The sequence below is a fragment of the Rosa rugosa genome, chromosome 6, assembly GCF_958449725.1.
Source record: "Rosa rugosa chromosome 6, drRosRugo1.1, whole genome shotgun sequence".
In the NCBI taxonomy this organism is placed as follows: Eukaryota; Viridiplantae; Streptophyta; class Magnoliopsida; order Rosales; family Rosaceae; genus Rosa; species Rosa rugosa.
The window spans coordinates 37,185,004-37,196,176 of record NC_084825.1 but is presented as its reverse complement, the minus strand read 5'-3'; the positions used below and the strand labels follow the sequence as shown (position 1 = coordinate 37,196,176).

Below are 11,173 nucleotides of genomic sequence, written 5' to 3'. Positions count from 1 at the left end.
TTTCGTTTTGCCTACTTTCTCCTTCCTCAACCCACCAATCCCATTCCGATCAAACTCCACAACCCATCTGTTTCTCTCCCCAAATTGAAACCAAACCCAGCAAAGACCTAGCTTGGCGGTGTAGAGATGGACATCGAGCAAAAGCAAGAGGCTAGGAGCTGATCGATCACTTCTTCACCTTCTCTGAAGCCATCTCCCTCTGTTGGGATCCGCCCTTGCCTCCATCGTCGCCGACGCCATCTCCCAAACACAAGCAAATCCCAATCAGCTCGGAAATTCGCCGCTAAACCACTCCCCTCTTGTTTTCACAGCCTATTTCTCTCTCTCCCACTCAAATATCACTTTCTCTCTCCACATCAAGCCTCAATTTGGAAACTTTTCACTGAAAACTACCATTTTTTCAGACCCTGAGGTTTTTGGGTCTTGCCCAAAATGGTGATTTGGATTTTGGGTCTGGTTGAAATGATGGTTTTTGATGGCCAAGTTGACCAAAACCAGAAGTGAAGAAGAAGAATAGTGATGGAAAAGAAAAATGGCCGCTGGCGTGGAGAACAATAATTGGGGTTTCGGGTCGATCTGGATTGGTTTGCCGACGTGGCGCTACCGATGCAGCAGGATACGATGATCATTAAAAAGGAAAAAGAAAAAACAAAAAAGAAAAGAAAAAGGAAAAAAGAAATTGAAAAGGAAAAAAGAAAAAAGAAAAAAGAAAAATAAAAAAAGGAAAAGGAAAAAAGAAATTAAAAAGGAAAAAGAAAAAAAAAGGGTCGCCGGCGTGGAGAACAAGAATTGGGGTTTCGGGTCAATCTGGATTGGTTCGCCGACGTGGCGCTACCGATGCAGCAGGATACGATGGTCATTAAAAAAGAAAAAGAAAAAAGAAAAAAGGAAAAAAAAGAAATTAAAAAGGAAAAATGAAAAATAAAAAAGCAAAAAAGAAATTAAAAAAGAAAAAGAAAAAAGAAAAAAAGGAAAAAAGGAAAAAAAGAAATTAAAAGGGAAAAAAAATAAATTAAAAAGGAAAAAGAAATAACAAAGGGGTATATTGGACATTTCACCTAAGGTCAACTCCTAATTTAACGCGGGAGGGACCAATCAGACGGAAATTTTGACGTTAGGGACTTTTCAGATTAATTGAGAATGTCAGGGACTGAAACGAAAAAAAGGTCATAGTACAGGGACTAAACATAATTTAATCTTTAAACGTATTTTTCTTTTGCGTTTAGAAATTTAAAGTCATAGAATAATGTGTAATGAATTAATATGTATATAGTAAGTCTAAGAAAGTCAAGCACAAATGTTTTTAGAGCAAGAAGGGGATCGATGAGCTGAAGATGGCTCGAATAAGCAAGAAATATTAAACTAAGTAATATAAATTTTAGCTAAACATACTATTATTTTACAATTTTTGTGGTAAATTAAGAACATGTCAAAATGGGTGACCAGGGTGATTGCGAATTTCAAAAATTAGGGTAAAGATATGGTATGTTAATATTTCTCATACATCAACTATTTTTACCACTTTAAGGACTCATGTTACCACTTTGAGGACTAATATTACTATTTTGAGGACTCATATGGTAAACTAAGAAAATTTAGCACTTTAAGGACTCATGTTACCACTTTGAGGACTAATACTACTATTTTGAGGACTCATGTGGTAACTAAGAAAATTTACCACTTTAAAGACTCATGTTACCACTTTGAGGACTAATATTATTATTTTGAGGACTCATTTTACAACTTTTAAGGCAATTGTATGCATGTCATACGTTAACACATTGTAGAATTTTCCCAAAAATTAATCCTCAGGGAGCATCAAAATTCACGTTTTTAATTCTTGCATGTAACTGCTTTTTGTCTGATTAAGAATATCAATGACATGGGGTTTATCTTGGGCCTAGGAAGCCTTTGGGTTCCCCTTGACAAAGTAAAAAAAAAATGACATGGGAATTCGTAAGCATCTTTTTACTGGGTGTACAACTACGCACTAAAATTTCTTCAAACGTCATTTTACAAGTTTATATTATGTTTTTCAGATTTTCTAATTTACAAAATAAAATAGAGCTCAACATATCTTTTTCTCATATTTTTATGCAACTTGAAGAAACTGCCAAAACAAACCATTGGAAAACAAATATAAATCCAAAATTGATCCTCAGAAAGCATCAAATTTGTGTTTTTAATTCTTGCATGTAACCTTTTTTGTTTGATTTAGCAAGAGGATGAAGCAGGAGTTTAAAAATATTTTTCTTTTGTTTTTAGAAATTTAAAGTCATAGAATAATGTATAATGAACTAATATGTATACAGTAAGTCTAAGAAAGTTTAGTAAAAATGTTTTTAGAGAAAGAAGGGGGGATTCAAATTTGCTCACCACTTTTATTTTGTGTGATATCACCACCCTCTTAAAACTTGTCACGTCATATAGAATTGATTGAATACTTAAAAAAAAAAATTTAATAAAACATCATGATTAACTATAATTATGTTTTATAACACATGACAGTTTTATTTTGAGTGGTGGTATCACCACCAAAGTATTAGTGGTGAGCAAATTTGAATCCAAGAAGGGGATGAGGTGAAGATGGCTAGAATAAGCAAGAAATATTAAAACAAGTAATTTAGCTTTTAGCTTAGCATAATATTACTTTACCTTTTTTGTGTTAAATTAAGAACATGTCAAAATGGGTGACAAGGTAATTGCGAATTTCAAGAATTAATCTTCAGGAAGCATCAAATTTCGTGTTTCTAATTCTTGAATGTAACCGTTGTTTGTCTGATTAAGCATATCGATGACATGTGAATTCATAAGCATCTTTTTACTGGGTATACAACTACGCACTATAATTTCTTCAATCTTCATATTACAAATTTATATTATGTTTTTCTTATTTTCTATTTTGCAAAATAAAATATAACTCGACATATCCTTTTCTTATATATTTCTGCAACTTGAAGAAACTGTCAAACCAAACCATTGAAAAGAAAATATAAATCTAAAATTTATCCTCAAGAAGCATCAAATTTGTGTTTTTAATTCTTGCATGTAACCCTTTTTGTCTGATTAAGCAAGAGGATGACACAGGAGTTTTAAAAGCATTTTTCTTTTCCATTTAGAAATTTAAAGTCATAGAATAATGTATAATGAACTAATATGTATATAGTAAGTCTAAGAAAGTTTAGTAAAAGTGCTTTTAGAGAAAGAAGGGGATGAGGTGAGGATGGCTCGAATAAGCAATTATTAAACCAAGTAATGAGTAGCATACTATTACTTTACCGTTTTGCTGATAAATTCAAAACATATCAAAATGGGTGACCAAGGTAATTGTGAATTTCAAAAATTAATCCTTAGGAAGCATCAAAATTCGCATTTCTAGTTCTTGCATGTAATCGCTTTTTGTCTGATTAAGCATATCAGAGACATGTGAGTTCAGAAGCATCTTTTTACTGGGTGTACAACTACGCACTACAATTTCTTCAATCTTCATATTACAAGTTTATATTATGTTTTTCATATTTTCTAATTTATAAAATAAAATATAGCTTGACATACCTTTTTCTTATATCTTTCTGCAACTTGAAGAAACTGCGAAACCAAACTATTATAAAGAAAATATAAATCCAAAATTGATCCTCATGGAGCATCAAGTTTTTGTTTTTAATTCTTGCGTGTAACTGTTTTTGTTTGATTAAGTAAGAGGATGACACAGGAGTTTAAAATCATTTTCTTTTGCGTTTAGAAATTCAAAGTCATAGAATAATGTATAATGAACTAATATGTATATAGTAAGTCTAAAAAAGTTCAGTAAAAATGCTTTTAGAGAAAGAAAGGGATGAGTTGAAGATGGCTCGAATAAGCAAGTAATATAAATTTTAGCTCAGCATACTATTACTTTACCGTTTTTGTAATAAATTAAGAACATGTCAAAATAGGTGACCAAGGTGATTGCAAATTTCTAAAATGAATCCTTAGGAAGCATCAGAATCCGCGTTTTTAATTCTTGCATATAACCGCTTTTTGTCTGATTACGCATATCAATGACATGTGAATTCGTAAGCATCTTTTTACTGGGTGTATAACTACGCACTACAATTTATTTTTATTGCCATATGACAAGTTTATATTTTGTTTTTCAGTTTTTCTAATTTACAAAATAAAATACAGCTCAACATACGCTCTTTTCTTATATCTTTTTGCAACTTGAAGAAACTACCAAACCAAACCATTGAAAAGCAAATATAAATCCAAAATTGATCCTCAAGGAGCATCAAATTTGTGTTTTTGATTCTTGCATGTAACTGTTTTTGTTTGATTAATCAAGAGGATGACTCATGAGTTTAAAAACATTTTTCTTTTGCCTCTAGAAATTTAAAGCCACAGACTGATGTGTATTGAACTAATATGTAAATTGTACGTTTAAGTAAGTTTAGCAAAAATGCTTTTAGAGAAAGCAGGGGATGAGCTGAAGATCTCAAATAAGTAATAAATATTAAACCAAGTAATATATATTTTAGCTTAGCATACTATTACTTTTACCATTTTTACGATGAATTGAGAACATGCCAATGGGTGATCAAGGTAATTACGAATTTAAAAAATGAATCCTCAAGACGCATCAAAATTCACTTTTTCAATTCTTGCCTATAACCGTTTTTTGTCTGATTAAGCATATCGGTGACACATGAATTCATAAGCATATTTTTATAGGGTGTACAACTACGCACTACAATTTCTTTTATAGTTATAGGACAAGTTTATATTAAATTTTTCATATTTTCTAATTTACAAAATAAAATCCAGCTCGATACCCTCTTTCTTATATCTTTATTTATCTTTATACAACTTGAAGAACCTGCCAAACCAAACAATGGTAAAGCAAATGTAAATCCAAAACTAATCCTCAGAAAGTATCAAATTTGTGTTTTCGATTTTTGCATATAACATTTGTTGTTTGATTAAGCATGAAGCTGACACGTGAGCAAAGCCCTAGGGTTTTGAGCAGTGTGCGGCGGCGGCGGAAAATTTCCGGTTGCCGTTTGTTGTTAGTACCAGCGAGGTGCCTCGTCGTGGCTGGGAAACTTTGGGCGTCTTGCTTCACAGTGGATTGCTGGTGTCTAAAGATCGAATCACCTCTGATTTGAAGGTAAACCAAATCAGCGTCGGCTTGTCAGCAGAAACTTAGTGCGTCTCGGCTGCCGGTGTTGAGGAAGCAGAGTACAGTGGTTCGGGGAGGTGGAGATTGCTTCTTCTGGTGCTTGATCGATCGGCGTCAAGATCGACGTTTGAGGTCGGATTCTCCCGATATATGGTGTTGCGCGGTAGTGTGGTGCCGCTTCTAATCGAAGGTCTGGTTTTGATTGGAATGGGAATGGATGCAGGGATGGCTGTCTGGGTTGGATGTCCCCCGGACTGGGTGGCGGCAACGGCAGGCTGGCAGCGGGGGAGTAGTGCTCTGGCCAACTCTTTCTTCTAGGATTGGGCCTCTAGGTCTGGGCCTGGACGATATGGGCTTTATCTCTTTTGGGCCCAGTTGAGTGGGTTTGATTCTTTTCAGAGTTGGGCCAGGTTGGAGGGTGCCTTGACACCCTCATTCATTACTTAGTGCTTGGGCTAGCCTGGGCCGAGAGCTGGACCTCCTTGGGCGATGCTGGGCCTTTACGGTCTCTCAAGTGCTAGTCATAACTCAGATCATGGTTCTCCGAAATTGGTAATTATCTCGAGTTGGGCTGGAGAAAGTGGCTTATGGATGACGAATTGGCTCCTATTTGTTTGTTGGGAAGTAGCTTTCTATTTCGTACCACAATTGCGTAACTGGCGGATGGTTGGCTAGAAGATGATTTTGCCTCAAAAGACACAGAGTTGTTTTTTGTTTATGAGTCCGCTTTAAAAGTGGGATCCATTTGACTTGTAATGAGTTTGCAGTACTTAGATAGGAGTTTGGTTGTTACCCCGCCATTTTTCTGTCTTTTAAGAGTTTGTAGACTCTGACTTTTTTACTGGTCGATCATCTAATGCAATGAACCCTCTATTTCAAAAAAAAAAAAAAAAAAAAAAGAAGAAAAAAGCATGAAGATGACAAGTGAATTTAGTGACATCTTTATTTTGAGTTTGGAAATTTAAAGTCATATATTGAACTATTAGACCATCTCCAATGGATTGGTTAAATCCACGTGGAGTGCTTGAATGGTAATAAAAGACATGTAAACCTTCTCCAACCCTTAAGTCATATCTGATGTGTAATTGACATTTCGACCAAGGCTGTCAAATTTGACAGAGCCATAGTCATCTGTCTTTTATTTTTTTTATTGTTTCTCTCTCCCTCTCTCTCTTTCCTTCTCTCTCTTTTCTTCTCCTCTCTAATTCTCTATCGTTCTTCCCAGACCAAACCCATCAGATTCCTACCCAGATCTCCTCACCATGAATAGCTCCTTCTCACCATGAATACACCAAAATCTCTATGTCCTCAACCTCACCACGAGTAGCTTTTCACCATGGATGAGTTCGATTTCAACTAGAGTTCTAATAAAATCATAAGAGAATAACATACTAAAACTCTCTCTCTTTCATCCTACGTACCCAGACCAAATTAACTCATGAAAAACCTTTCATGATAGATGTTTGTCTCAGTGGTGGCGGGATTTGAAGATGGTGGATGGTATGTTGCAGGTAGGATTTGCTGTTTGGCACCAAAGATTTGAGCTTTTTTTTTTGTGATTATGGGAATTGGGTCTGTGAATAAGAATTAATTGGGATTTGAGTTTATGAGAAGTGTGGCATATCTGGAAATTGGGGTTCGAAACATGTGGAAGAAGAAGGAATTGGTGTTTTGTCAAAATTAGTATATTACCACTTACCAGAGAGAGATGCAGCGGAGTTGTGCGGCAGCAAGAAGAACAGAGAAGAAGAAGTGGGAGATGTTGGAAAAAAATGGTTTATTTTTGTTATAAAATATTCTTAAAAAATAATATAATAATATTTAAATTTAACATATCCACTAGAGTAGAAATTTGTCAAAAATGACAATTGACACATCAGCTTTCAAATTCGAATTTGACACAAGCATTTTATAAGTCAAAATGAACACCAAGTCAAAACGAGTTTAGCAAAAAAGTTTCTAGAGCATAATGGGGTTCGAACCCTAGCTAAGAAGTAGGCAAGAAATATTGTTCACTAGGATTCAAAAATATCCGACCTGCCGGATTCGAACCAGCGACCTAAGGATGTCTGCTTGCAACAACTACAGTCCTCCGCTCTACCAACTGAGCTAAGGTCGGATTTGTTTGTTACTTCAATATCCTCTACTTATAATATTTCAAGTATCTCCTTTCAACTGTGATTTTGTAACTCTCATTAAACTAAACCCAAAAGATAAGATGGTTGACCAAGAAACAAGTTGCGCTCTTCCTGCCGGATTATATGGCAATTTCATTATGCTTGCCTCCATTTGAGCCGTAGAGGCTAATCTGTGTCATCACTCAAACAGTCACTATTCTTGTTAGGAATTACGTCTAGAAGAGGAATGACAATCTCTCTTGCAAAATTTTCCTCCCCAGATTACTGTTACCAAGCATAGCAATAAGGTCACTGTGAAGCGATTATGACTTGTGAATGGCTCATGTTGAAAACTTAGGCTGTTCATAATCCAAATTATCCTTTTACCACTGAATGGTTTAATTGCCCTGGACAAATTAACCCTGTGAGAAAATTTTGGGAAGGATGGTGTTTAGGTTTGCTATAATAGTATAATATCAGCTTGAACATATGATCTGAAGAATCACAATGAGTTATAAATTACAATAACAAGAGACAAGTTTTACTATAATATCAAGCTGAAATGCCTTAATCATAGGCCTACTATGAGACATTGATACATTATTGTCCTTATCTCACTGCAACAGAAATCAACCAAGACATTGATACAAGAGGTTTACTACTTCACAAACACTGGTTTGGACAGTCCTTCTACTCAAGGTATTAATCAACTGAGACTGGCTGCATGTTTTCAGCTTCCTTCCTTAGCTCTTCAAATAGGACAGACGACAAGTATCGCTCCCCAAAACTTGCATGAATTGTCTAAAAATCAAAGACATACAGGTTAACCCTTAAAATTTGTTTCCATTGATCATACGTGTAGAGAAATCTGATGGATAAGTTGCTCTTACCACTATAAGTTTGCCTTTGTTTTCTGGCTTTTTTGCGAGCTCAAGGGCTGCCACTGTGTTGGCTCCAGATGATATCCCTACCTGGATGAATCAAAAGATGAATTTATCAAAATCAAGTACAAATAATCTACACTTGACATGATTACTGATTATTATGAAAGTATTATTTGTCATTGGATAGTTACCAAAAGTCCTTCTTTCAGTGCCAATTGCCTTGCCATATTTACTGCATCTTCACTTCTAACCTACAAGATGAGTGGGAAAAAAGTTTCAAATTAGCATTCAAGTAGAAACAACTTCCAAATTGAGCACTATTTCCCCAATCCTCAGTTCTGCAGCAAGTTCTATTTTTCACAACAAATTTCATCTCATATTTGGTACTCACCTCAAGAACTCTTTCCATTATGTCCATGTCCAATATATCGGGTTTGAATCCAACCCCATTTCCAGTAATTGAATGAGGACCTATTACCATTGCAATAATAAGTCAAACAGGACAATAGACCTTTACCTCAAAAAACTCTAAAAACCCCCTCTAAATAATAGAAAGGCCCCTGAACACTGTACAAAGCATTTAGGAAAGAAAGAGTTTGAAATAAAGTAAAACCAGAAAAAAAGATGAAATCAAGCGTTGATCTACCTGGTTTACCACCATTTAATATATTACTTTCAGCAGGCTCCACTCCATATATCTGTTATGACAGAAGGAGATTGAACATTACGAATTGAAGAAAGAAAATAGAAGATAATGAGATACATCACAAAAAAGATGAATAAATGAATATACGGATAATGTAACTTAAGAGATTTTCACCTTACAATCAGGGTTTTGAGATCTGAGATACTGTCCAACCCCAGAGACGGTGCCTCCGCTACCAATGCCCATTACAAAGATGTCAACTTTTCCATTAGTATCCTCCCATATCTCAGGTCCTGTAGTTTCAAAATGTACCTGTTGTTTCACCATTTTAAGGTCAGTCCTACATAGCAAAATGATGCAGAAATCTAATAATTAATTAAATCAGGTATAAGAAAGCACTATAAGCAAATTTGTATAATTCGGTACCTGAGTATTGGCAGGGTTTGAGAATTGTTGGAGCATAAGGGCATTTGGAGTGGATTCCAAAAGGTCATAAGCCTTCTTGACAGTTCCTCCCATCCCTTTTGTAGGGTCAGTGAGAATCAACTCAGCTCCGAATGCTCTCATACACACTCTTCTCTCCAAGCTCGTGTAAGAGGGCATGGTCAAAACCATCTTGTACCCTTTCATCGCGGCCATAAAAGCCATGCTGATTCCCATGTTTCCTGATGTTGGCTCTATCAGAGTTGTCTGTTAATACATTTAACATAGTCGTTAGGGAAGCCTGAAGGTATAATGTGTAAAATTTGAAGACAAATTTATCTCATCAATGAGGTTTAGGCTTTTACTAACCACTCCAGGAGTTATCAAGCCTTTCTTTTCAGCATCATTGAACATAGCAAGTGCTGGTCTGCAACAAAACATCATCAAAACATTGAGAATTGGAGTCGCGGTGAAGTAACATATTCTAGAATTTGTAGTCGATCAACAAAATTTTTCACAAAACAATGTGGTAGTACTTCATTCCTTCAAAGTAAGGTACCTGTCTTTGATGCTGGCGGTGGGCTGAAACATCTCTTGCTTGACAGCAATATAAGCTCCACAGCCTTCAGTGACTTTGTTCAGGTATACTAGGGGTGTTCTACCAATAAGCTGAATTGAAAAGATTTTAATCAGTAAGAACGCATACATGTAACAGAAGAAGGTTTCTTAATAGAGGTAAAAACTCAATACTTAGATTTGGAAGAAACAAGAAAGTATTGATATATCATCTTCAGTATCAATCAAACCCGAATCAGGTAAGGTATACTCTTCTCAGGAAAAATAAAAAAACAAAATCAGGTGGGTAATTATATCTCTGTAATTTCCTTTCATAGGTAAAAGGGGATTTTTACCATAAAATCGAGCCAAATGGGCATAACTGTCACTACAGTGACTACACATGGCGCGACATGAGTGGCAGAATGTACAGCGGACAGAACCCAGAAAAATTAAACTATTAGAATATATTTTTATTTTTCTAGCTGGGGACTGAAAAAACAGAACCAGAAACATAGAAAATTCAACATCTCAAACAAGAAGAAGAAGAACATGACTTGCTCATCAGAATCCAAGTCCTCAGGAATGAAAACAAGAGAGAGTGAGATTAATTACTTGGGAGACTTCAGTTTTGATGTGGGTTCCAGGAAGAGCTTTAGGGAGATTTCTGATCCTTTCAACAAAAGAAGAAGAATCTGCAGCGATGGGTTGTGCAGTGGAGAAGAGTCTCTTCATTCTCAGGGCTTCATTGCACACAGAAAGAGTGGATCTCTTCTTCAGAAAGCTCGTCAAAGACGCCATTGATGGATGATGCTATGGAGCTCTGTATCACTCCGTGCGTTGAAGACTGAGCTTTATATAACTTTTAGGGGATGAAAATTCAAGTCAAAGTAGGCAAGCTTCGAAAATGAGTGTGTGTCCCTGACTGTGTGAGAGTATGAGAGCTGTGGGTGAAACTCCGGGTGATAGGCAGTCTTCTTTTTATAAGGTTTTTTTTTTTTTTTTTCCCTTGTAACCAAAAAAAAAAAAATGCACGCATCGCCAGTCACACGCACACTATTCAATACAGTACACTACAATTCATTAACTCATTTGAACATAAGGGCAAGTTCACCCGTTGGGTCACCAGGTCACCCACTATTCACTACTTTTTAGTGTTAATTTCGTGCCCTGGATCACGAGCACAGTGTATTTCGTGCCCTGGGTCACCCGGTACAGTGTTCTTGGTCACCATAGTGACCTGCACAGTGTATTTCGTGCCCTGGGTCACGAGCACAGTGTATTTCGTGACCCAGAGAATGAAAATATACACTAAAAAGCAGTGAATAGTAGGTGACCCGGTGACCCAACAGGTGAACTTGCTCTAAATGTAGACCAACTCCATAGACTC

General features: G+C 36.0%; 1 protein-coding gene and 1 non-coding gene across 2 annotated transcripts; both read right to left on the bottom strand.

The window, feature by feature from the left end:
• Positions 1-7,189: 7,189 nt before the first annotated feature.
• Positions 7,190-7,277, bottom strand: TRNAY-GUA (transfer RNA tyrosine (anticodon GUA)). Its single transcript is given in 2 exon segments — positions 7,190-7,225; positions 7,241-7,277. It is a non-coding gene; the product is annotated as a tRNA-Tyr (tRNA).
• Positions 7,278-7,770: 493 nt separating this feature from the next.
• On the bottom strand, positions 7,771-10,743 carry LOC133717877 (L-3-cyanoalanine synthase 2, mitochondrial). Its single transcript, XM_062144624.1, has 10 exons — positions 10,399-10,743; positions 9,788-9,897; positions 9,598-9,655; positions 9,232-9,495; positions 8,980-9,117; positions 8,806-8,857; positions 8,551-8,630; positions 8,351-8,410; positions 8,166-8,246; positions 7,771-8,076 (listed from the first exon to the last, which is right to left on the bottom strand). Exons 1-10 carry the CDS (start codon positions 10,582-10,584, stop codon positions 7,978-7,980), a joined length of 1,128 nt encoding a protein of 375 aa, XP_062000608.1. The 5' UTR covers positions 10,585-10,743; the 3' UTR covers positions 7,771-7,977.
• Positions 10,744-11,173: the final 430 nt, after the last annotated feature.

Bases quoted from the DNA above. Each gene is read 5' to 3' on its own strand.
- LOC133717877 (XM_062144624.1), bottom strand. From the start codon at position 10,584: ATGGCGTCTTTGACGAGCTTTCTGAAGAAGAGATCCACTCTTTCTGTG. The intron at 9,898-10,398 runs GTAATTAATCTC...TTTTCAATTCAG, and splicing joins TCAAAACTGAAGTCTCCCAA to CTTATTGGTAGAACACCCCT. The intron at 8,247-8,350 runs GTAACTATCCAA...TGATTCATCCAG, and splicing joins CACTGAAAGAAGGACTTTTG to GTAGGGATATCATCTGGAGC.